Here is a 26,681-nt window from a genome sequence, read left to right as displayed (position 1 = left end):
GTAACATTCTTGACCAGATGACTCACAGCCCAGTGGGTAGACATTCCTCTCTGGATTAATGGAAAATAGTATAGCCATCTAATAGAATTGAGTGGATGCTTTATGGGAATATAGAACATGACAGAATCCCAAAAAGGTAGACGTGGGGTCGCTTACAGAAATTTGGGAGCCATCCATGGTTTTCCCTTAGAAGTAGTTATTTGACTTCTGATAGTTGCAAGTATGCAGTGTGTTTGTTGCAAAAAAAACATGAGTACGTTTTCCCTGGGGAGGCTCCAGGAGGTCCTCCATACTTTGTCCACATCATGTGTACCTGTGTTCAGCTGGGTGTCGCTCTGAGATTGTATCATTTCTGCAGCAGATTTGCCCTGTGTGGCCGCCTAGGCCCCAGATTAAGAGAAAAATGCTTATAGAGGGGAAACCCACAAATTGTTCACTTCCTATTGGAAGGTGAAACTTCAATATGTAGTTTGCTACTCCTTTTCTTCTTCCTTCTGGTACTTAAAAGAACACGTGGTGTTCAGATGCTGTAGGAAACTCAGTGATGTCGTGAGTGTCTGTGAGTTTGTCCCTTCTCCCATGGTAACATCCACGGCTCCGAGTTGAGATTGCCAGGAAAGCGATGAGACTTTCATACTCGCCTACAATCCTAGTGTGATAGAGTAAGACAGAAGGAATAAGGCTCCCTAGTGTGTCTGCCCTACCAAAGTGGGAATCTTGCTCTTGACAGAAAACATACAGATAAATACACTCTTCTGTCTGTCTGTCTGTCTGCCTGTCTGCCTGCCAGATGCAACTCCCACATCTGTCTGTCTCCCTGTCTTACCTATTTACTCCTGTCATCTGTCTTTACATGACTACCATCTGTCTGTCTTCCTTATCATCTGTCTACCGCTCTATGCAGCATCTCTCCATCATTGTTTCTATCTGTATCTCTGATCTATCTTCCATCTGTCTTCTTTGTTATCTCTGCCCCCAGATCCACAGAAGTCTATGTTGTGGGGGCTGCGGTAGGTGATACTGGTCTATATGTCTTTCTTTTTATTTGTTTGCAACCTCTCTAGGGGTTCATGTAGCAAAGTGTTCAGTCATTCAGCATCCGGTAGATAATTACTAACTCAAGGAACTCACTGGTGAAGGGAACAGAATCTATACATTAATTCCTTCCGATTCTAAGTCATTATTATGCCAGGCACCATACTGGAGCTTGGAGTCTCAATGAATAAGATCTATGATCCATACCTCGCTGTGCTACAGAAAGGAGGGGCCTCCTCCCCCTCTTTAGGCCAGCCTCATGCTAACAAGCCCACTCAAGTGCAGATACACAGGTGGGAGGTGCCCACGGCTGTGTTAGAACAGTGCTTCAGTTCTGTGTCCTTGAGGGTCAGAAAATAGTTGTAAGCTATTTTTAACACTTGAACCTGATACCATTGGGTGCTTTTACAGCAAGGGAGGGGACAGAAATTGTCTTCCCAGAGAAGTGCCTCTCCCTGGGCCTCCTCCTTTATTTCCAGGCTCTGTTTCTTGGGATTTCTTGGGTCCTTTCTCATTGGCTGGAAGGAGTGGGGCGGGGAGGGGGGAGGTCTGCTGACACCAGGCATCTAGTAATTGTCTGGGACTTTGAGATTCTTCCAGGAAAAAGGACAGACATCCACCAGTCAGGGTGGCCAAGCTTTGAAACATGGAGCAGAAAGAGGACAGGCAGGTGCACTGCCCCGGGCATTGGGCCCCAGGCTCACCCTGCTCTGCTTTACTGGCGAGTGCATGTGGGTGCCATAGAAATCTTGGGGGTTTCATGGGGCTGGAGCCACACTTGCTCACCGGGCCCCACCAGGCCCGGTCATGGAACCCAGCTTCTTTGCCTCCCCGAGGCAAAGCGACCACTGGTTCTGAGCACCTCTACTCTGCTCTCTCAAGTGAGAGCTGGTGGTTTGAAATTTGCCTTCCCTTGTTTGTTATTTCTGCCCATCACTGGTCCATCTCACTGGTTACTTCCATCCCTGGATGCTACCCCTGAGGGTAGCTGGTGCTCCGAGAGCAGCTGTAGGTGCGTCAGTAGAATGGAGCGAGTTTGAGTTGAGGGCTCAGGGTCTCATAGGAAAGACTTTGCCTCCCCTCACTTGCTGTAAGAACACTCAGTGGTATCGGGTTCCAAGTATAAACATTGCTTACAGTGTGATCTCACACTGGACAGAGGGAAAATCTTGCCCACCCGACCCTCCATATCAAAACCAAAATCGAATGCAGACCGTCTCTCAAAAGCATTCTGTGGTGCTTTGCTTGCTGCCTCGAGTGTATGTTGATTCTTACCCCATTGTGAATAATGCACCCAGCTCAAGTGTGCACATCAAAACAAACTCACATAGCCTGTGAGGCAGGAGAGATCATAGGGTACCAGAGAATGTTGGAGGAGGATAGCAGAAGAAAAGCACGAACTATTTGTGCTGTTAGGGCTTTCTCTCCTATTTTCCCCATAATGAAGACGGTACATTTGTTAACCTTTTCCACTGATATGATAGAATAGGATTTTGTAAGCAACGCAGATCAGGTGTAAAAGCTAGCTACTAGACCTCCATTCACATAGACTAGATGGTATCTAATAAGTTCCTGGAATAAATTAGTCATTTATTTTTAGTGAAGAGAAAATAATGTTATTTTCACTCATGGAAACATACTGAAACTCCTCTAATAAATAATAAAAGTCTTTCTGATACTACTGATGCTGTCGTTTATAGCTCCTGCTACTGGGAAGGCAGCAGCATAAACGAGGACCAACATGATGAGCAAAAGATGCTGTTGTATGGAGGATTTTCAAAGATCTCTGTGATAAGGATGCTTTCAGAGAAAGGGTGGGCTATAAAGGTATCCCAAGGGTGTTAGTCAGCTTTCCATCACTATAAGAACACCTGAGATAATCAAATTATAGAGAGAAAAGGTTTAGTCATTTATTTTTTGGCCAGTCCTGGGCCTTGGACTCGGGGCCTGAGCACTGTCCCTGGCTTCTCTTTGCTCAAGGCTAGCACTCTGCCACTTGAGCCACAGCACCACTTCTGGCCCTTTTCTGTATATGTGGTACTGGGGAATCGAACCCAGGGCTTCATCTATCTGAGGCAAGTACTCTTGCCACTAGGCCATATTCCCAGCCCGAAAAGGGTTATTTTGGCTGATAGTTTCAGAGACTCCTATGTGTGATCAATTGGTCTATTGGCTTTGGACCCTGTAATGGCGAGTGGGTAGCAGAACAGAGACACTCATGCCATCTCCCTCCTCAGCACCTTGAGCCCTAAGCACCTTCACAAGGGCGGGATCCTCCTTGCTTGACCCATGGTTATTATGATTTGCCTACTATAAATTTATCTTGCTGTGGAAAAAAAACAACAACAACGCCTAGATTTATTGTCCCATCTCCAGTTACCTTGCTAGGGCCAAACCGAACAACTTGGAAGGTTTTATATGGGCTATGGGCCAGGTATTCCTCATTCCTGCAAAATATGGAACTGCTGTTTGATCCAAGACCAGTCCAGCTGAAAAACGTTGCTGCTGCCTTTCTCTCCTAATACGCTACTGTGTAGAAGTAGGTTCTCAACATGCTTTGTGAACTTCAGGGACCCAATGAGGCCTTGTCTTCCAGTGTGAATGTCTATCTGGAGATGCTCAGCCCATCCTTATACCAGTTTTATATTTTGGATGGTTGAGCAGCTACAATCGTTCCATCGCGCACTGGACAGTGAGCAGATTTCTCCTTAATCCTTGCATGGGATGAGCGTCAAACACTAGGGCATCATGTCATGGAAACTCTGAGGCTCCCAGTCCCCATGTTTCCTGAGATCTTGTTGAGTTTGGAAGCGAATGAAGTGGCCTCAGGAAAAGCCATGGGGAGAAACCTCAATATCAGGCGCTCTTTCGACTTCAATTGTGCCTGTTGCCAGGCTGAATTGAGCTCACTGAAGACATGCTCTGCTTCCAGTCCCAAAATGTATTCTAGTATGCAGCAAATAGCATGCCACTCTGGGGTTTTCTCAGCTAATCACAGTGAAGAGAATTGGTTGAAATTTTATTGTCTGTTGATAAACACTTGGTGCATTATTACAGCCAGTTCTAATTAGATTTATTTTTAAACTCAAGTTTCTGAAATGGTACTGACAGTAAACAGTAAAATCAGATGCCTATCCTAATACGGAAAACATATGTACACCACAACTGCCTGGATTGCATAGTCCCAGCTGTTTAGTGCCATGGCTGAGGTGGGCCTTTTGTTGTGGGTAGTTAGCGGGTAAAATGCTATCCAGGCCAAAGCCAATTTTCCATGTGGACTGTATGGTACAATACAGGTCACATCAGATCCTTAGAGTTACTTGAGAAAGCTTGGTTATTTTCAGAATTCAGTTAGTAAGTGATTCCGGCCACTTACATTCTCAGACATACATCTATCTCCTTCCTTTTTATTTTTGCTGGACTGGTCCCTACCAAAACCTAGTACAAGTGTTGGCTTAGCACCTGTCCAGGTAATGTCACTAATTGCCCATTTCCAGCCCCAGCGAGCCATTTCCCTCATCCACTCAATGGGATTTTGCTCTGAAACATGCCCTGTGATCTGTGGGCCTGCAGACTCATGACTTGCTTACTGAAAGGTGGGTCCCCCTGGGGCCGGAGTTCCTTGTTCTTCTCAGTAAAGGACTACCAGAAGCATCTTGTCTCTCCCGGGCTTGCCCATGGGACTCCCAGAATGCAAACAACTGGTGTTTGTAGGGGCTTCATGGTGGCCAGTGGCCACCTGCTTGTTCTTCTGGAGTCAGGACTTGGAAACGAGAGTGGTTTGAAGAAATATGATGTTGGATAGCATACCTGGAGATCCAAGCTACCTTATAAAATGCATTTCTGAGAGCATCATCCTCATGGTCAAGGTCCGTCCCCGGAGCCCAACGTTAGATGATTTTCAAATAATTCATTATGCTCCTTAGCAGGGTACTTGAAATATCTCCAGATATCAGACAATATGGTCTCAAGCATATTATCTCAGTTTCACTGGTTCCCTGTGAAATGTGTCTTTAATAGAATGAAACTATCAGTAATCTGTCCTCCTGGGAGCTATGCTGCTAGAGAGTAAGAAACTGCCCCTGCAAGAGTTATCAAGAATTATTGAATTATTAAGTTATTAAGAATTATTGCAGCCATTCTAGCTAGCAGGTCCCTCTGTCGCAGCCTGAGGGGTGGTGGATTTGACACCTCTTGAATCCTTACATGGCCTGTCATCTCAACATTAACCCATGGAGTCTTGACTGAACAAGAGCGCCCAGCCAATACCTCTGAAGTTCAGCAGTGTGGTTTTCCAGAATGCTGGTTATACCAGGAGTGAATGAGATTGAAATACACTGAGGTTTTTTTTTTGGTTGTGATTTTACCCCAACAGGTTCTTAGCATGATCATCAATGCAGCCTACAAACCTGGAAGGGTATTGAGAGAATTACAGTTGGTGGATGACGAACACTGGAATTTCCAGGAGGAGACACTGAAGGCAAAGTAAGTGTTTTCAATTCTGGAAAACAACAGTTTTTATAATATTTCACCTGCTGTGTTGGAAGCTCTCGTTCCTTATTTTGACATAGCCCAGAGAAAAGGAAATAATTTGAAGATCCATTATTCTGCCGTTACAGAATGACATCCACTTTTGTGTGTAACTTACAAACATACCATCATTTTTGGCACATGTTACAATTACTGTGAGCTTTAAGATCTCTAAAATGAAAAGGAGATTTACTTAACTGATACTTTTATTTTGTATTACACATTCAGAATAAGAACTTACTTTCTGTGTGAACCAGCAGATTGGTTCAAAAAGGAAAAGAGAATAAGAAAGTGGTATTCCTTTTCATTAGTATATTACATTTATTAACAGATAGTAGTGTTTGGTATTGTGATGAGTTTTGTTAAATACAAAGGTTCTCTGCTCTGAGCTTCAGAATGTATAAAGATAAAAGGAACCGACAGATGTCTGTTTGGTTTGAGTCAAATATAATGGCAAGCACCGGGCTCTGAGTTGACATGCAGTTGAGTAACTTTCTTTCTTAGTTTAGAAATAGGCTAATTGGAAAGATGACATGTTTTGCTTGGCTTTAGGTTTTTTGCCTTTGAAAAGGAAAGCAGACATAGCCTTACCGTGCTTGAACTTGGTGATTGAGGTCCCTAAGAAAAGATCCATGTTTCAAGAATCCATTTCTCAAAATAACTTTGCGTTGAATAATTGCTTGGTATCCTGAGTAGCCTTTGAATATTCACTTATAGTGAATATTTTCCAACAGAGAAGGTCTGCTGGTTGATTTTTTAAATCTTTTCCTTTCCTTTCTTTTTTTTTGAATATTATTATTGTCTTTAAGTAGTTGTACAGAGGAATTGACATTCAACAAAGCAGTTTATGAATACAGTGCATGTTTCTTTTATTTTTTGCTCATCCTGGGGTTTGAATCCATGTAGCCCCTCTCAACATCTACTTAGAACAGCTGTATAATTTTGATCCTATAAACGTTGCTTAAGGTCTCATGATACTCGGCCCAATCACAAGGGTGGAGAGAATATATATGTAAATAAGAAAAGGATTCATTGAATAAAATGGCATCCTAATGGAAGGAGCGGCTACATAGCTTCATTCCCAAGTGATACTTCAGTGAGCTTCGTCTGTAGCTCAGAAACAAATTGTTTCCTGCCTAACATTCCGTATTTCTCTACTTTCCATAAAGAGGAAGTGATCAGCCAATGTAGGACATTTCCTCCTAAGGTCACTTTAGGGGTGTTAAACGTCTTGAGCAATCTTGGTTACACACAGAAATCCTTCTTGTTTTAAAGCTTTTCTGTAAAATTCAATGTGGCCCAGATAGCAATACTTCACAGATGCTGAAACAGTATGAAACTCTTAAATTCCATTAAAAGCCCTCCTGTTCCTAAATCAGCCAGAACCTTGCTCCATGACAGGGAGAGTTCATTTTGCAAATGATGGCACTTATTTTCATGTTACCAAGTCGATCAGAGCTTTTATTAAATCCAGCCTGATCTAATCAAAACAGACACAGGGCAATTCGAGCCCCACTGAATTGTAAAGGCAAAGCATTTCCTCTTATATCAGAGATGACAGGGAGTTCCAGAGCAAAATCTTCCACAGCAGCTTCTAATGAGGAAATGGCTGTCTGAACTGAGTTGCAGCTACACTAGATCTTAGCTGCCATCCCAAGCAGCTGCTAATGATGGCAGGTTTACAGTCAGCGCGAGCCTTACTGTGACAGTCCTGTGTGGTACCTCGCCTCTTTCCTCCTGATAGGAAGTGACACCTTTTTTAGATTGTGACAACTTTGCTCTATTTTCTTTGGTGCAAGCAGGAAGAGATTGAGCCACCTTCTTTCCACTTTGCTGAAAGGCAGAAATATTCTCTGTCATGGATAAATGAACTTAGCAGAAGGAAGAGCTGCATTTAAGACATTGAATTGCATTGGTTGCTGTGGTTGCTGGAATGATAATATTACAAAGCGTTTCTTCAGGAAGTGAGGCTATAAGCTGATTCTCAGAGCAGTATGAGTACTGTAACTTCCCATCTGGGATTCTTACTTGTTGTTTTCTAGAGATTAATGAATGGCCCATTGCCTGATAGTTTGAAGGTATTTCCCAAAAGATCTTTGATCTGTGGATAGAAGGCAAACTGCTCTGTGTACACCCATGCTCATGCATAATTGTGGTAGTGGTGTTTTTTTCTTTCTATTTATCCAACCAACTGTAAGCTCAGGAAATTATTCCTATATTTGAACAACATGTAAAGAGTTGTATCATTACTCCTCAGTGCCTATTTCAGAGCAAAAAGCAGACTTAATGTATGGATTCTAATGCCTGTAGTTCACTTCAGCTTTTCCGCAACGAAAACTTTCCTGCTTCCTGATGAATGTAGGCATTATAAATTGACCTACATTATTTTAAATTTCAAGAGGAGGCATTTAGGCTGTATCTTAGGCAGATGAAAAAAAAATCTTCCTAGGCATGTTAAAGGCATTCTAATATGTTTTCACATGTTATAAAATCTTCTTGGAGAAAAGAAAAGTCATGTTAACTTCTCTTAGAATAGCTTTGGTGCTGATCTTTAGAAAAGTGAGGTGGAGAATTGCCAGATTTTCCAGCCCTTTGTTATTTAGAATCCTCTCAAGAGAAGTAGACTGACTTCGTTATCTTGTAGGCAGATACAAAGAGACAGTATCAGATTTTTACACTCAGTGAGTCCTGCTCTGCTATACAAAACAACTTCTGTTTCTCTGTGTTGTAAGCCATAACTTATTGTGAATATGTTTTTATTTTTCCAATCTCTTTTCTTGCCGGTGCTCGCTCAAGTCCGTCTTTCATGAACAGTAACTGTACTATTTGGCTATTACTTACGTTGAGGTTGAGATGGCCTTGGATTTAGCCAATGGGAGTCACGTGAAGATTCCTTCTTGGTCCCTTTGTCATGTCTCTATCATTATTTGATACTTTTATTTTAAGCTTTCTGTCCAAATAAGATGTTCTAAACTCTTCTTCTTCCAGCCCTATTCCTGGAACCACCCACTTCCCTTAGGAGCCTTGTGCTGGGCTGTTTTAGAAGGAGAGTGTCTCTATCTGAAAAAAATCAAATCAAACAATGGAGCCATGGCTCAGATGGTACAGCCCTACCCTAGGAAGTGCAAGGTCCTGAGATCAGTCCCTAATACCGCCACCAAAAAAAAAATAAAAAGAGAAACTGGGTGCATGGGTGCCATTGCTGCCCAGAGAAGCACAAACGTAGGGTTTTGCGTGGAGACTGGCCTCCTGAACAGCCTCTGCCTAGTGCACCCCAAGTTCCCGAGTGTCTGCAGAAAGCGGATTACAGGCATGCTCTCGTTGTTTGCATAGTCCGGTCATGCACAGTAAGCCGTTCTTAATCCTTCAGAAACCCAAGTGCTCAGAGCCCAGCCAGGGACCCACTTGCAAGCTAGTAGCCTCAGGCCTGCTTCCTGAGTAGCCCCTCTCTGCCCATATTCATATTCATATCTACATCCCAGTCCAGTCTAACATTCCAGGTGCTTCCTAGCCTTTTCTTTCCCGCACTGTAACTCTCCCCTCCAACAGTGAGAAAACAGGCTTATACTGTGTGTGTGTGTGCGTGTGTGTGTGTGTGTGTGTGTGTGTGTGTCTGTTTTTAATCAGATTCTGGTATCACCCCAGTACCTTCCCCTTCCATATGCAGATGGTCTGCTCAACACCCTGCTGCCCCCCCCGTCTCCCCTCCCCCAGGCTGAGCACCCAACATCGGTTGGGTGAAGGGCCCTTGGGACCTTTGAAAGAGGGAGGAGGCCGCAGCACAGGGCAGGTGACAAGACTGGCCTGCAGGGAAGCCTGGCAGTAGTAGCTCTGGGGCTAGGGTCACCCTCAAGGTTACCCTGATTTGGGCCCAGGTGGCCATCGCTTTTTACCTCTTCCCCCAGGCAGTGGCTGTATGGGGGCCATCAGCGACAAGAGTTCCTCAAGAAAAGGGGTGTGGTAGCCCCCAGTCCCTCCCCTCCCCCTTTCTGGCTCTCTTCCTCCACTACTGCACTGGCTTCTATGCCAACAAGTGCAGGAAAGGCCTCGTTTTTCAACTACACTGGAGTTCTTGTTTCCGTACATCTAGGTGGGCTTTTGCCAGTGATGAAAGGTTCTACCGAAATGCTTCCCCTCAGTCGGCCCCATTGGGGGAGGAACAAAGGCCAGCCCTTTTCTGTTCCCCGCAGGTAATCACTCCTTTCTCCACCCGTGTTCTCTGTCACTGGGCGGCGTGGTGAGCATCAATATCGCACCTTTGCACTCTTCCCCTTCCACCGTTTGATGGCTGACCTGGTTTCCACGAGGCTTCTGCTTTTGAGTGTCAGCTTGTTTTATTTTTTAAAGAGGCTTTAAGCATCTTAATATTTCTCTCTTCCCAACCGACATCTAGGAACTCTGAAGCATGTAGTGAATAAAACGTCATGGGAAAACGGATCCATCAGGTGTTTCGGTCTACATTTCCCACTGTGTAAGAGGTGTCACATTGGGCTGTTTTTGTCATGAAATGGCACAAAAGCAGGAAGCTAGACTCTCCCCCAGAGTGAACCCCAGGGGCTCTCCAGGGTACACAGATGGGAGTTCTACAGAGAAGGTCAATAGAAGTCCTAGAAAAATCAACGTGTGCAAGGCTACAGGATCGAAAGCATGATTTTTCTCTAGAATACAACTTCTTTAGTTCTTCCTACACTGAAAGTCTACCTTGGCACATCAGAGAAATGGAAGACAAAGGAAGGCAGAGGTACTGAGATATGGAAGAGTACTTTCGATTTTTTTTTTTTTTTTGCTTCAGAGACTTTAAAAAATGATGTGTTAGGGAAAGTATATTTTTCTACTCTCCAGAAAGACATAAAGAGGAAAAAAAAACCCTCAGTAGTATAAAAGATTAATTTAGTTTTCCAATTGCAAGAATCAGATTTTTCCTGTCTCTATAACTTTTGTATCCTTTGTAGACCCCATCACGTTTTTACAGCTTAATATTTAACCTGAAAATTACGGATGTGATGCTCTCATTCTATACCCTCGTGAATTGTCGGCTCAAATGTAAGAGTGTGAGAGCGAGCAGAGTAGGCAACGATTTCTGGTCCTCATCTCAATGGTTGGCATTGTCAGCCAACCTTGGAAGTTCACGCCTCTTTATTTGGGTTGTTTTTTGAAAACCAAAGCTACCCTGAGATGCTGTTTTCCTGGAAAATAAATTGTTCTGTGTCGCTTACCACTCTGGTTTCTCCACTGATGTCATTTAACCTTAATTTCTCTAAGGGGCCTAGCTCCAAATATAGTCACATTAGAGTTTTAACATGTGCAGGGACACAGCTCAGTTCATAACCAATGTTGCTCAGCTGAGTCTACTGCTGGGGGGGTGGTGCGTGCATGCCTGTGTGTGTGCACACACACACCAGTCCTGGGGCTTGAACTCAGGGCCTGGGCACTACTCTACCACTTGAGCCACAGTCCCATTTCTAGCTTTTTTGATAGTTAATCAGGGACAAGCGCATCATGAGCTTTCCTGCTTGGGCTGGTTTTGAACCGTGATCCTCAGATCTCAGCCTCCTGAGTAGCTACGATGACAGGCGTGAGCCCCTAGTGCCCCACTCTGCCATGATTTTTAATTGGAAAATGCACTTGATTTCTCACATCCAAATATAATCTTCACAAAGCTCTCAGTGGCATAGGAAATAAAGATTCATAAGAAGACCTGTTGATTCCTGAGTTCATTCTCTAAGCCGGTGCAAGGGGCCGCATCCTGTGGCTGCCTTATTGAGATCTGAGTCCCCCAGAATTTAGCAAAGTCATGTGCTCACAGAAAAAGGATCAGACATCCGCTTTGTAGGCAGAAACCCAAAGTGCAGAGGTGGACAGGAGAGCAGAGAGCCTCTCTAGTAGTGGTTTGTAGTTCGTGTCTCAACTTGGAGAGGGACAAGGAAGGGCATCTGACACACATGAGTGGCTTTGCCATGTCTCCTGGCTCCTTGATGCTTGACGCCGAGCCCTCTTTGGTATCTCCAGGTAATTCTCGAGCCCTGCTGTGGATCTGTGGCACCAAGGCTTGTGCGCTGCCAGCATCTGTAGTCAGGAATCCTTGTGGGGTCAGCTTGTTTCGTGGCTGTGCTGTAGAGCTAGTTTCCGGTTTGCTTTGCTTTGTTTTTCTTATATAAAATCCATTGCTTCTCTTCTTGTACCTGTGGCCTTGCTTGCTTTTCACCATTCTGCTCAGCTGTCACTTATGAATAATGGAAATTGTCCCCAGTTTCGGCAGAGCACTATGCAGTCTTGAAAAGGGTATTGTTTCAGTGCTTGTATGTTTTTCAAAGCTGAATCACCATCCCATTTGCACCTGTGCTTTGCCAAGACAAAACGTGCCAGCAGGAAAATCACCACTAGACGTCATTACCTTCATTTCAGGGAGCAGAGCCATTAATATGACCCCACGTTACTAATCTTTGGTATGTGATTCTGTGCAGCAGGTTGGTAGCATGCTAGATGGAACTGTTTCCTACATTGGACTTAGTGCTGCCACCACGTCTTTCATACTTGCTAGCTAAAACATTTTCATGAGCTGGATGTGGTGGCTCACGCCCATCATTCCAGCCTCCCAGGAAGTATAGATAGGACGATCAACAACTAAGGCTAGCCTAGGCAAAAATTGGAGAGGTCCTGTCTCAACAAACAAGCTGTATCTGGTGGTTCACATCTTGAATCCCAGCTACAGGAGGTGTTGATAGGAGGATCAAGATCCAAGACTGGCTCAGGCAAAAAGTATAATACTGAAAAATAAAAGCAAAAAAGGCTGGGGAAATGGCTTAGTATAGAGATTGCACCTCCCAAGCAAGCTCAAGGCTCTGAATCCAATTGACCAAAACAAAATTGCCTCTGTGTGTGTGTGTGTGTGTGTGTGTGTGTGAGAGAGAGAGAGAGAGAGAGAGAGAGAGATTATAAGGAAGTATTAAACATAGTTGGAGCTACACATTGTACTCATTATGTTCGGAAATGGAGCATCTGCTTTGGGATGGGGTCGTAACAATACAAGTCATAATAAGTTACCATCAACTTTCCTTCCTTCCTTATTTCTTAGGTACAGAGGCAAAACATATAGGGCTGTGGTCAAGATTGTACGAACATCTGACCAAGTAGCAAATTTCTGCCGGCGAATTTGTGCCAAGCTAGAATGCTGCCCAAACTTGTTTAGCCCTGTGCTGGTTTCTGAAAACTGCCCAGAGAACTGCTCCATTCATACCAAAACCAAATACAGTAAGTACAAGCGAAGGGACAAGAAGTGGCTCCACAAGAGGGGACTGTGGTATCATGGGGTTTTGTGTTTGTTTGCTTTTACTGTTTGAGTAGTTTTTCCTAGGAATTACTCTGGAGAAATCTCTTAGGGTTTGCAGTGGCTGAGTCCCAGGCTTTTAGCCTGGCCTGGCAATGGATGGGTGGCTCAAAACAGGTTGGGTTGCACTGGGAGAACTCGGAAAAGGGGAGAATGTGGACCATTGTGAATTGCAGTGACTGCCCAGCCTAGCCGTGGCACAAAGGGTACAGTGAGGTGCTGCTCGGTGATGGCTGGAACCCACATTATGTTCTTGTCCTTACCGTGGAACGCTGTAATGCTTTCCCTTTGCCCATCTTACCATATCCTCCTCATGCCCCCCTCACTTAGACATATCATGCAGAACTCAGGGCCTAATCGGAGGATTCAGAAACAACCAGCCCTTTGTCTGCTCTTGGCCGCCTTTACTTCTCCACCATGACGCAGGGCATCACTTCGCTCTGGACCCAGGGACAGTGACCTGGCAGTTGGCCCTGCCTGCCCAGTGTTCAGCCACTCCTGGACCATGACAAGCACCCCTTGTGTGTGGTCAGCACTTTTGCCAACTTGAGTGTTGGAACCAGAAATCTCAGTATACCTGAACATTGTTCACACACGCATGTACACACATACATATACACAGTCTGCCTTCTACCCACGGTCTCGCTAAAATCCGCCTACACACTCTATCGTATTGCCTTCCATTTCTGTGTGCACACAATCCGGTGAGAACCCTGGGTGGGTATGTCTCCTTCCTTCTCCTTCCTGAAGAATCCATCTCTCATCCCTTACGCTGACCAGAAGAGGAGTGCACTGGCCGACAGCTGCTCCTGAGTAGTGGAGGATGAGCTACACATGGCCTTGAACCTGTACCTCACAAGTGGGCTTCCCTATGCTTCAACGATGCAGGGGCGCCATTGCACACCACTGAAATAACCTGCCACTGAATCTGCTTCTCCAGAGGTTCAAAACCCTAAGATCTCTCAAGTCATCTTAGAGTGAATATTTCTACAGCTTGGGCCTGGGCTGCAGCCGGAAGAAAACAGGAGGATGTTTAGTGACGCTGACAGCAGTAGGGATAGTGAGGCCACTCCGTGGCTTGAGACTATAGTCATGTGTGATTGCAACTGATAAAACCCTCTTTCTCTTTGTAGCATATTACTATGGAAAGAGAAAGAAGATTGTTAAACCTCCAATCGGGGAGAAGCAGCATCGAGAGTGGCCACACTAAACCAGCCCGGAGAAGAAAGCGACGAAAATCCATCTTCGTGCAGAAGAAGCGAAGGTCTTCGGCCGTGGACTTCCCCGCAGGCTCTGGGGAGGCACGTTCTGTTTAAAAGACATCTGGTGTGGGTGTTGTGGTGGTATTGGGACTTGAACGTGGGGCCTTGGGCTAGCTAGGCCAGCCCTCTCGGGCTTGAGCCACGCCCCTCAGTGATCCCACATCCCCCCCCCCCCCCCCCGGTGGGCGTTTGGAAGGCGCAGTTGCTTTGTTTTGTTTTGAAGCCAAGTGGTGCTTGGCCAGCCTAGGTGAACGGGGAGCGCATGGTCGGCGGCTCAGTCTTCGCAGGCCAGGCCGCGATCGCCCCACTCCGGGCCGGCCGGCCCCGCAGCCCCCCCTGAAAGTGCACTCCCCCTCTTCTCAGGAAAGCGAAGAGGACGACGCGGACGCCCTGGACGATGACACGGCGAGTGAGGAGACGGGCTCGGAGCTGCGGGATGATCAGACAGACACCTCCTCGGCCGAGGCGCCCCCCGCGCGGCCCCGCAGGGCCGTGACCCTGCGGAGCGGCAGCGCCGAGCCTGCCGCCCGCCGCCCGCCGCCGCCGCCGCCGCCGCCGCCGCCGCCGCCGCCGCCGGTGGAGAGGGCCCGGAGGGCTCGGCCCCCGCCCGCCCCGGCCCCGGCCGAGGATGGGGACCAGGACCCGCCCGCCAGGCCCGAGGGTCAAGAGGTGAGTGGTGGGCGCTGCACGCTCCTATTGGCTCCTATTGGAAGAAGTGCACGAGTGACCGCGTTGGGGGGGGGGGGGGGTGGAGAAAGAACCATTGGAGACGTCAACCCGGAAAGTGCCCGAGTCAAGGAGCCAAAGGCTCAGTGAGCCCCACCAGGCCCGTCAGGCAGGTGGGCAGCGTGGCGCGCTCCACCTTCCTCTGAACACTGGGATCCCAAGCTTTACGCTCTATCTGCCTCTCCCCTGGCTTTCCACGTCACATGGGACCCCTCTCCTCCAGGAGACCCCTCTCTCCTCCAGGAGACCCCCCCTCCTTCCGTGGCTGTTAAGGTGCCACGAGATGTCGTCAAATACTAATCCTGTGTACCAAGCCTCTCCTAGCCCCACGGAGGTGTTTGGTCAGGGGCCAAGGCATCATCTTCACCCCAGAGGTCAGAGGGGACAAGCTGGAGGCTGCGGCTCACACCACAGGACTGCGAGTTCAAGGCCAGCTTGGACTACCTAGTCAACCAGGCCCTTAACTCAAAAAGAAAAAAGTCTGGTGGCTATCTGTAGCTGACACCCGTCATCCTAGCCACTCAGGAGGCTGAGATCTGAAGATGGCAGTTTGAAGCCAGCCCAGGCAGAAAGTCCATGAGACTCTTACCTCCAATTAACCCCCACCCCCACATCTTTAGGGACGTTCAGCTGCCCTTTGTCTCTCTAGTGGTTTCTGTAATCAAAGATGCTTCAAGATACCCAGATTTCTTGAACTGAGACTCAAGACGGGCTGTCACTGTGCCCTTTGTTTTTAAACCTCTGAAGGACCAAAGGGTCTTTACAGGTGACCCCCTGCAAAGACAAGCTGCGAAGAAACTCCTGCGAGAGTGAGTTTCTGTGGCCGTTGTGCCCAGTGAGGTGACAAAAGAGTCAGTGGCCACAGACCAGCAAGTGTGGGAGTGGACGCTGCAGTCCCCACGGGTTACGGTGACCGTCTCCTGTCCCACTTGCTCTGCAGGAAACGAAGCAGGAGGAGGAGGAAAGGCTCGTGCTGGAGAGCAACCCCCTGGAGTGGACGGTCACTGACGTGGTGAGGTTCATTAAGCTGACCGACTGTGCCCCCTTGGCCAAGATCTTCCAGGAGCAGGTACGGTGGCCGGCTGGGTCCTCATTGGTTCATATTCCTAGACCCCAGATCTTGAACGCATTCCTCCCCCATCTAATGTGGCTTTCTCATGATGGGGTGTCAAAGTCCCAGGGACCCACCTGATGGTGGCTGGTGCCATGACAGGGATTCTGGGCAGGGGCAGGGTGTCCTACTCTTCACAGATAGCGCCTGGTAGGGACCGGGAAATGCCTGTGGCCACCAGCTGAGGGCTGGGCACCCATGATCCCCTAATGGTCTGAACCAAGCCCACCTGAGGAGCTCGCTCTTTACCAGCACACAGAGGAAGCGTCTCCACTCCTCGCCTGTCCTCCTTGGAGCCACCTCCTAGGGGGTCTGCTTGCTGCCTGGAAATCAAGGCTTCTTGTTGGGTCTTTCGTGGTGGGCCAAGGCCTGGGCCACAGATTTTTTCTTGTGGCATTGGACAGCAGTAGAGTGTATGTGTGTGCATATGCACGTGTGTGTGTGTGTGTGTGTGTGTGTGTGTGCTTTCTTTGTGGAAACCCATGCTGTGTACTTGATGTATTTGTCTTTATCCTCTCCTCACCCCTCTGCATGGTGAAATGTCAGACCCCGGAGGGAAGTTTAAAAGAACTTTTACTTTTGTAGTAGGGAGCCTTTATCGAATGCTCAAATTAGCACAGGAAGGGCCTGGCCCGGCGGGGAAAGGCTGCTCTCCTTCCTAGTCAGGGATGTGTGCTTGGAAGAGAATTGCTGGGGCTAGACCCACCGTTCCCAGCGCCTCTTGCCCAGCCAGGGTAGGCACGTGAATTTCAGAGCCAGATGTTCTTAGTAAAAGAAGATTTTATTAATACTCACATTCGACATTCATCAAACTTTAAAGTGGGTATCTCTGCTGACATTCTCCTCGATCAGATCATATAAGATTTCCCCCAGGATGAAGCCTGAACGTCATACGCGTATTTCCCAGGTACCCACTCCCTTTCCTCTAACCCCGCTTCGCTTTATTTCCCGGCAGGACATCGACGGCCAGGCGCTGCTTCTGCTGACGCTGCCGACGGTGCAGGAGTGCATGGAGCTGAAGCTGGGCCCTGCCATCAAGCTGTGCCACCAGATCGAGAGAGTTAAAGTGGCTTTCTATGCCCAGTATGCCAACTGACTTGACCCCCGCCCCCCCACCCCCGGCTCCAGAAGATGGCTCGTGATCCTTGTGATGCTACGCTTATTTGTGAACGCGTTCAGGTTGACGGTTTGCATTTTTCTGGGCTATGTGAAAAAGGTGCATTCATTCAATCTCACCACCACGCCAGCAAACCAGGACTAAATAACTCCATCCACCAGCATGTTGGGGATCGCCACGTTTTTAAAGCACACCGAAGTACCATAGCAGAAGCTTCCAGAGAGTGTAGTTCCAGGGCGGCATTAGGCCACATGCCAAGTCACAGAAGAGCGTCTTTGTCTATTCCCGTTTCGCCTCTGCCGCACTCCACGCGGCTTCCGGGGAGCAGGGTCTCCTACTTCAGCTCACGTTCCTTGTCAGCTGAGCCAGGCACAGCCAGTATCTTCTCGAAGGCGGCCAAGGGGGTCGTGCAAGCCTCTTCTGGGAGTTTCTGTGGTAATCGCCGTCAGGAATCTGTTCTGTGCCGTGTTGGGTAACTTGCCATCATTCTGGACCCTAGTTCCTATCAAATGACAGGTTTGAACACGTAGGAGTCGAGCTGGGAACACGCCTTCCTCCCGCCTAGCCTAGGAGATGAGAGTCCAGGCGAACCAAAATGAGAAAACAAAAACGTCTAAAGCCACAGGTCGTTCGCTCTGTCGTTCCTCTGTTTCGTTCTGGCTTTGAGGTTGCTCGTGAAACTTCTGGGGCAGTCTTGGTAAACTTGCTCAATCATTCGTAGCCAAATCCACGGCTGTGAGAATTGGCTGACCTTTTCATCCCCAGCGGTTCTTCCGGGTGTCCTCATGAGTGGTTCAGTCTGTTTCCACAAGCCCAAAGGGGCTATGATATTGTGATAGGTTGATCATCTTGATGCTTTCTCAGATTTACAAGTGGAAACCACATCTTCATGTTGCTCAGAAGTGGTGGGCCCTCGTGGCTGACGCTTAGGCCCCTTCTCTTCTTGTGATTTTTAAATTTCCTTTGTTACTTTTTAATTGTTTATTATCACTGTGTTGATCATTTCTCTTTGCCTAGATTCTCAACCATCCCAGGGGTGAGCTTATTAGTTGCTCGTATTTTGGCACCATGTTAAGATCCGATGAGCTGCGAGGCACTGCACACTTGAATTCCTCCAACTAACCTTAGCTTCCTGTAACAATTACAGCTGTAAGTGGAAAACAAACACCTTATGGTTGAAACTTTGTAGTCTCTCCAGCAGCTGGTTTTTTTAACAGTCAGTCTTCAAATGTTTGGCCAGTGGATCTGCCCCGACACCTGAAGAAGAGTTTATCTGGTGTGGTATTGCAGGAATGGAAATGGCTCTGGTGATGCGTGTTTGGTTTGCAGTGGGATATATCTCTCTTATTAAACTACAATCTGGCCTCTCTTCAGTTTCCTATCGCTGCCTTCTCAGACACCTGCTTTTCGCCTTAAATGCTTCAGCCCTGCGGAGTTCCATTTCTTCTAAAAGTTGGAAAGGGAATCCAGTTGAACATTTGTGGCATTTTCTCTGTCCCGACTGCTTTGAAGATATCTTCACTGTGACCTTTTTCAGCTGAGCTGTTTCCGTGGATACCCGGCCGAGGACACGAGGAGACTGTAACAGACCATCACACCTGAGCCTGCACGCCATCTTCCCGTGTGCTTGCCAATCCTGACACGAAAGCAGAGGTGCTGCCTCAGACGAGAGAGGCCTCCTGAGTTTGTCCAAGGGGCCAGAGGACTGTCCATCCTGAAGCCCAGGCCGGATATGGCCATCATGGCTGGGCAAAGAAATTTCTTGCTTAAATGTTGCCAGAGAGCCAAGACTCAACCCTTGAGCCCCGGAGTTTCACTTCGTTCCCCCTCTTCCTGATCTTGCTCACTTGCTCAACTCCAGCTTTGTGTGCATGTTGCAAGGAAAAGATGGTTGTCATCTAAGCAGTGGAGCGCTCTGCTCTGACCCAACACTGTAGGACCGAGGCAGTGTCATTCTTCTGGGAGTTGCCAGTGTTGTACTGAATGTGGATTCCCATCTTCGTGATGCACATCTTCATGTCAGCAACCATTTTATGACATGTTTGGAAAGTGGTTTCCACCACTTCAACAGCTCCCACCTTAATGATAAGATCACTTTCCAAGATACATTTTCTTGTGTTTTACCCTTGTTTTTTTTGACAGGAAAATAGAAAGGGATGTTAGCCAGGCACCATGGGCTCACACCAGTAATCCCAGCTACTCCGGAGACTGAGACTCTGACTGTTCACGGAAAAGTTGACTCCATCTTCAGTGAGACAGCGAAATGCTGGACTGGAGGCATGGGTCAAGTAGAAGAGCCCAACTGTGAGCAATCGGGCCGAGGGTGTGTGAAGCCCCCAGTGCAAGCCCCCATACCCACACCAAATCAAGGGTCTTAACACGGGTACCCCAGCACCACCACAGCCCATAGCCCCCGAGTCCTCGCCTCCATTCCTCCTTCGGGGGGTGGCACCATCCTTACTCTCTCGCCTCTGGAACTGACGGAGCAGATGCCTTGCCATCTGTCCAGTGTATACCCCAAGAAATAGAATGCCACCTCAACTTGAAGAACCAGAGTCCGTCCTCTAATCCTACCGTCAAACTGACGGAGTTTGCTTCCAACCCGTGTTTCCTGACCGCGTTTCTCCTGCATTGTCAGCCTGTCCACAAAACAAAACATTCTAACCTGAGCAAGGTACTATCCGCACACCAGAAACGTCTTTGCAACAACGGTTTCCTTCCCCCATGGAGTCCCACAGGGTGAAGTACTCACCTGCCACTGAAAATTAGGTTCCTTTGATCAGAGTTTGAATCATATGAGGTATTTCAACTGTAAGCTATTTCGATTTTTCTGCCTTCTTTGGTTCTGTTGGAAAGATCATTTCCTGTGTTTGATCTGATTTTTTTTTTCCTTCAATAAAGTAAACCCTGCAACCTGCATCCTTTCCTACAGTTTCTAGAAAGCTGTTCTGCCTCAGCCTTGGGAAAATGGAGCTAGTTCCTAGCTCATCTCATAGAGTTCTGAGTGTTATATGAGGCAAAAGGTGAGTTTATTTTCTCTCTTGTACCAAACACCCTTTCTAAGAGCTGTGCCCCCTTAGTTTTGGAAGCACTAAGGGTTTTCATAGTTATTTTGTGGAACACCATTTGTATTTATTTCTGTACATAGAACTAAAACAGAGGACAGTAGTTGAACATCTCTATTGTGGTTTGACATTGCTGCTTCCAGGTTAAGAGGATGAATCTAGGCTCCCATTACTTTCTCTTCTGTCTCTAAAAAACTGTGACTGAGTGTGCAATGATTTCAAGAGAAAAATTGTAAATGAAGATATCTATAGTGTGTACGGAAGAAATTTTCAGAGATATCACTGCCCACTGTCCCTTTGGTGCAATAATTACGTAGCAAGAGAAAACTTTTCTTGGCAACCGTTACAATTTAATGATTCTCTCTTATTCACTGTTCTTTTCTGTTCACAGAGTTGTGGTTTTTTAAATTACTCCTGCAACAGGGTTGAATTTTTAACTTAATTAGATGTCATAGCATCTTACCATCAGTGTGGTTTCTAAACATCCAAAACATGATATGATAATGTTCTATTGCGCTATTCGTGACCCATTTAACTTATCTAAAAAATTGTAATTGCTGATGTATTCACTGCCTTGGGTTTTTCTTACAAAGGCTCTCTAGTTTAAACCATAAACAGTGACTCCGCTTCCTGAGTAGTAGACCTACTGTGTGTGTTTGCAGTGGCTAAGATTCTGCCTCTTGAGAGGATGTGGGTCGTTTCACAGGATCCAAGCATAGCATTGTTTCATGGGGCTGAAGATATACACTGAGGAAAAAGGAAAGTTCTAGAATAATCCTTTGCTGAAAAAAAATCACAATGGAAAATTTAAAGCAAATTTTTAAAATAATAAAGTAATAATCTTGTCCAGAATGGAAGGTAACTAGCATGGTCTCTATTAAAGTGATGGTTGAAAGACCTTTTACTGTTTTACATTCCAGTTCGGATAGTTTGTATTAAAGTTTGATTCATATCTTGTGTAGATTTCAGTGCATTAAGGAAAAATTAGTGTCTTTGGAAATGTATAGGACAAAGGGCATGCTGTTTGTTTGCTGTACGATTGTATTCTGTATATATGTTTTCATGTACATAAATGAAAATCTATATCAGAGTTATATTTTAATTTTTATTCTAAATGAAAACCCTTTTTACTTGAAAAAATGTAAGCCATGTTGTTAATAAAGTAAAAATCAATTCTACAATATTGTTTGTATCTTTCTATGGGAGGTTATTAAATATTTTTAGCATTTACTTTTGTTTCTTGGTTTTCAGTTTTGTTTTGTGCCATATTCTGAAGCATCTTTTTTGCCAGTCCTGGGGCTTGGACTCAGGGCCTGAGCACTGTCCCTGGCTTCCTTTTGCTCAAGGCTAGCACTCTGCCACTTGAGCCACAGCGCCACTTCTGGCCGTTTTCTGTATATATGGTGCTGGGGAATTGAACCCAGGGCCTCATGTATAGGAGACAAGCACTCTGCCACTAGGCCATATCCCCAGCCCTGAGGCATCTATTTTTAAGTTGCCAACATTCGTGCCTCTCAAAGTGTGACCTTTCAAGGTCATCTCCTAGCTCTGGAATTTGACCTGAACAACTTGTCTTTATCCTTTTTTTTTTTCTTGTTAGAATTACTGAAAATCTCACATGCTTGTCCCTGGCCTTCCCAATTTTCAGTCGTTTTGGTTTTCCTAAGGCTTTACTGGGTACTTTACAGGTAGCAGAGCCATACTTAGCACTTTCCAACTCACCACAGAGACCAGGGTATCCACGTTGGAAGAAGAGATCCTGTTACTGTAATAGCCCATGGCTGGATCTCTCCCTTACACAATAGGTAATTTCCCTAGAGGCAGAGTAAGGTAAGAGGGAGTTAGGCACCTACCCTCTAGAAGATAAGGAATGCCAAATTATTTCCCCCTTCAGTCCCGGAGGATCTCAAGAAGCTTATTACTTTGCCTTGTTGACAGTTCAGGGCTACAGGGGGAAGTTTTGTTCTGTTTTAATCATAGAACTCATTTTCTTTTCCCTTTTCTTTCTTTTTTAAGACAAAGTCTTAACTGTGTAGCCCAGCATTTGCTTCTGGTTAATTTCAGTAAGCAGCAGGTGGAAGGCCTGACTGCAGGAGAAAGGTGACTAAATTAACAAAGATGGTGTGTGAGTAATTGTGTTTGAAAAAGAAAGATGGTAGGATTAGGGAAGCAGTTTGTCAGCTTGAGGGTCTCCAAGGCAGCATTCAGACTCATCTGAATGTAACCACAAGGAAAAACCTACTGAAAAGCAAGCCCGGGATCTGATTATGAGGATGACAGAGCTGAAAATCATAATATCCATCCTTGGCAGGCTTCCTTTTTCAAAGTCAAGGCCATGGTAGGTAGAGTGAAAACCTGAAACCTGGGATGGATGTGTCATTGTTTTGGTTTCAATATAAAATGCTCCCCCAGGGCTGGGAGAGTGGTTCAGTGGTAAAGTGCTTGTCTAGCATGCATGAAGCCCTGGGTTCGATTCCTTAGTACCACATAAATAGAAAAAGCCAGAAGTGGAGCTGTGTGGATCAAGTAATAGAGTGCTAGCCCTGTGCAAAAAGAAGCTCAGAGACAGTGTGCAGGAAGTATTCTCCCAAAGGCTCAAAACATGGTTTCAGTTGGTATGTTTGTAGGAAGCAATTGGATTCTAAGAGCTCTGACCTCATGAGTGGATTAACCAATGTATGTGTTTATAGTCTGATGACTAATAAGGTGATGAAAACTCAGGAAGTGGAGCCTAGTTGAAGGAAATTGTCCTTTGGAGCATGCCCGTGAAGTCTGTATCTTATCCCAAGGCTCTTCCTCTATAATGTATTGGTTCCTGGCTATTAAATGAACAAAGCTGATGCTCCCATATACCTCAGTCCTGGAAACAATGAAGCCAAATGTCAGTGCTCTGAACTTCTGAAATGGGGACAAAGTAGGTCTTCTCATAAGTTATCTTTGGTAGTTTATCACAGTGACACAAAGCTAAAGAGTTGTGGAACACATAAGCCAGGAACCTTGAACTAATGTTTCCCACCCTCCCCAACTTGACAGAAATAGACATTTTCCCAGGCAGATTTGCCCCTCCCAGCCCTTGCCTGAAGGCCAAAGAACAGCTCACCTGCTGCTCTATGGCTTTACAAAATGATATTCTTCTCAAAGTCTATCTTTTACCTAGACATAATTGCTTCCATGGTGATCAGATTTTTAGGTCTCAAGAGCTTGGGTAGGGAAATGCAAACTGCTCTAGGACGAGCATAGCAAATGAACTGCAGGATGTGGCTAAAGTACTCTGATGGAAATGGAATGAGCACCTGGGACCTGAAATTCAATATTTGTTTTAAGAACAACTTGGAGCCCATGTGGTGATTACCTGAGATGGATCCCAGATGTTGACCTGCAGAGAATAAGGTGGGAATGCCAGAGTGTCCTAGTATTCAGGAGGAGGTCAGAGGCTGGAAACACAGCCTCTGCATATACTCTATAAATTAGAACTAGAACCACACCCAGCCCTTGGTAATAACACAGCTCACAGGGACACTGATCATCTCAACATTTGACTGCTGTGCAATACTTGGTGGCGTCATGCCAGTTGCACCTGGCAAGAATACTGGTTAACAAAAATCATGCCAGAAATTACAGTAAACCCATGTTCAGAGACCCTTGCCCCATCAGTAAACTTTGCAGAAATCCTGCAGTTAAGAGCATTCTAAGAATCCCTTCTAAAGAGCTAGTTTTACTTGCTACCTGTTCCTTGTAAAAAGAAATATAAGAGTTGACTGGAAATTTTGGAGTGAAAATTGCTCAATCTCCCGATCTGATCCTGTGTTGAATACGTTGACTCATTTATTGAGGGATTCAGAAGGTTGATATTCAAATAGGATCCTGGGGAAAGTGGAAATACATGTTTAAATAAACCTCCCCCAAATCCAACATGATATCATAAATGTGTGATAGAATTCATCTAGCTTCTAAAAGTATTTTGTCAACCCTCCTTGACTCTCTCCATAATATTCCATTCATTCCATTCCATTCATGGTGTTTCCAATTACTAAGCCACTGCTTCTACTGCCTTCTTCTATTTCTTCATTCTTCTTTCTTTTCTCCTCCTCCTCTTCCTCCTCCTCTTCTTCCTCCTCTTCCTCTTCCTCCTCCTCCTCCCCTCCCTCCTCCTTTTTTCCTTCTATTCTTCTATTTCTTCTCCTCCTCCTCCTCCTTTTTCTTTTAATTTGTTTTTTCATTTATTATTGGAAGTTTTACCATGGATTCTATTTTAGTATAACAGGACACTATAGCAATAAATAGGAAAAATTTCTGCCCCCCCGCCATGCAGACAATGGGAGTTCACTCTTCATTTGTTTTCTAGATAGATGCTCTCGCACTTTCCCCTAAGCCAGCACTAAGCCAAGCTCCTCCCACCTTCACTTCCTGAGTTGCTGGGATTACAGATGCGCACCCCCCTACTCAGCCTCCCAGGCCTAGTCTTTGAATTACTGCACTAAATATAAATATAAATATACATATATACTATATGTCTGGATTTTCAAAATGTTCCTAACGTGACTTGCATCATGTGGTTTTCTCCATCATATGCAATTGGTTCTTTATTCTCAATTTTATGTTTCTGAGACTTATACATACTAGTGCAATATCTGGCCTGCTGATTTTCATTGTTGTGTTGATCCTGTCTTACTTGTCTGTGCCTCTGTTGTAGATGTTTCTCAGGGTTTTTTTCAGAGAGTATTGCCATAGGTATCTGCTGAATATCTTCTTCAGAACACAGGTAGAAGCACCTCTGAGGGCCATCACTGCAGACAGGACAGCTGGGTGTTGCACTAAGCACCTTTGGCCCCCAGGATTCCTCCCAGTTAAAAAGCTTGCTTTGCTTTCCAGTCATTAAACTTTGTCTTCATTTGCTTGCAAGTCCATTGCATTAGGAGCTCCAATTACGCCAGTCATCCTGCTCCAGCTTCCAGCTGGGCTTCCACTCCCACCCTGTTTCCTGCCCCGGTGCTTAGGGAACCCTTTCTCCTGCAGGACAAGCTTCCATGTACCGTGTGGCTTCTCCTCGAAAGCCCAGCCAGTCCTGGAACTTGAGCCCCACTCTACTCCCACCCCGCACTTTGTTCTTCTGAACCGTGCTTGCTCTGTAGGGATGTTTACACTATGCTTTTTAGCTCATTCATGTCGGCCCAATCACATTCTGTGCATTGCGTTTGTGTGTTTAGCTCAGAGGGGATATGTCCAAGTTTAAACTTACAGAGCCGTCTTGGTTAAAAGTCTCTCCCTGTTACCCATTTTAAAGTTCTTACAAGCAGCAGGTGGTGTTAGAACATGTTCTGAGAATGAAACTGATGCTTATATTATTCCACTTATTTTAAAAGGAGATTGTTTTTTAGCCCATATGAAAATTCATATTGGCATGGGGTCCATTTAAGTTACAACTCCCTGAAGGCTCAGCTAGTTGACATTTCAAAATGTTTCTCTCACATACAAATAAGGCTAAGTAAATTCTCAGGTTCCTTTTTTATAAGTGCTTAGGGAAAAAAAAAACCTACTTTGCACATTTACCCCTTTGACTTTTTGCCATCAGTCCAGTTGCTGAGAGATGTGAATGTGGAGTGATGGAAATGCAGAAATGGGGCTGTTGTGTTCTGTGGCAGGCCCTGATAATGCTGTTGCTTATCACAATTCGAGTGGATCGATTCATCCTGCCCCTCTGATGGCAGGAATGATTAAGCAATGTCCGTGTGAACGCGGGCATGTGCAGTGTGCCACTCGGAATCTGACCCACTTCAATCAACCTTTAATATGTAAATGAACTGATAATCCACTTAGCCTCATTAGTCCCATGACAGTTCATTCAAATGAACCAACATGAAAAATATGTATGAGACACTTTGTAAGCCTATCTAAGATGAACTTGTCTTCAGATGAACCTAAAAATATTAATCCACATCGCAGTAATATTTCATATCTCCTAATTGGGCTGTGTACTATGCTGACCACACTGAGAAAAAATATCCGTGTGTGGTTGGCTCACAAAATAGTGGATGTTATGAAGAAATGATCTGGTAGAAAACAAACCAGAGTAGGTGTCGAGGTACACGGGATCTCTGACGCGTGCAGCAAGGGGTCCAGTGGTGCCTACAGCACTGAAGTGAGGCGTGAGGTGCTCTACAGATCCATGTGTGGAGTCTACCCTTGTTATGGGTGATAAAGCTCAAGCTCAAAGGGCCCTGCTTCTGCCTCACTGGGACCACCGGTGTACACCACTACAAATTGAAGACTAGACTAGTCCAGTCATTACAGTGTGCCAGAAAGAGGTCATCGTTATTTTCCTGAAGGCTCATCTTTTACTCTCTTACCCAGCAAAGAGAATAAAATAAAAAGTAAACTGTGGAAGACTCATCAAAGTTTAAAAAGTTTTAAAGGTATGTGTACTGTTGGGACAAAAGATTAAAAAGCAAATAAAAAAAAAGTTTTTGAAGCAAAGTGTCACTGTGTGGCTCAGGTCGTCCTTGAACTC

The 26,681-nt window shown here is 45.7% G+C and overlaps 1 protein-coding gene across 1 annotated transcript in view; it reads left to right on the top strand.

Moving 5' to 3' along the window:
* Sfmbt2 (Scm like with four mbt domains 2) overlaps positions 1 to 21,403 on the top strand; it is a 136,071-nt gene extending 114,668 nt beyond the window's left edge. The window contains 7 exon segments of the mRNA XM_048367408.1: positions 5,411 to 5,520; positions 12,641 to 12,816; positions 14,026 to 14,075; positions 14,077 to 14,193; positions 14,518 to 14,823; positions 15,821 to 15,949; positions 16,947 to 21,403. Of these exon segments, the coding sequence (XP_048223365.1) occupies positions 5,411 to 5,520; positions 12,641 to 12,816; positions 14,026 to 14,075; positions 14,077 to 14,193; positions 14,518 to 14,823; positions 15,821 to 15,949; positions 16,947 to 17,087 (1,029 nt within the window). The 3' untranslated portion in view covers positions 17,088 to 21,403.
* The last annotated feature ends 5,278 nt before the right edge of the window (positions 21,404 to 26,681 follow it).

The sequence above is a fragment of the Perognathus longimembris genome, chromosome 18, assembly GCF_023159225.1.
Source record: "Perognathus longimembris pacificus isolate PPM17 chromosome 18, ASM2315922v1, whole genome shotgun sequence".
In the NCBI taxonomy this organism is placed as follows: domain Eukaryota; kingdom Metazoa; phylum Chordata; class Mammalia; order Rodentia; family Heteromyidae; genus Perognathus; species Perognathus longimembris.
This window is presented reverse-complemented; position numbering and strand designations above follow the sequence as displayed.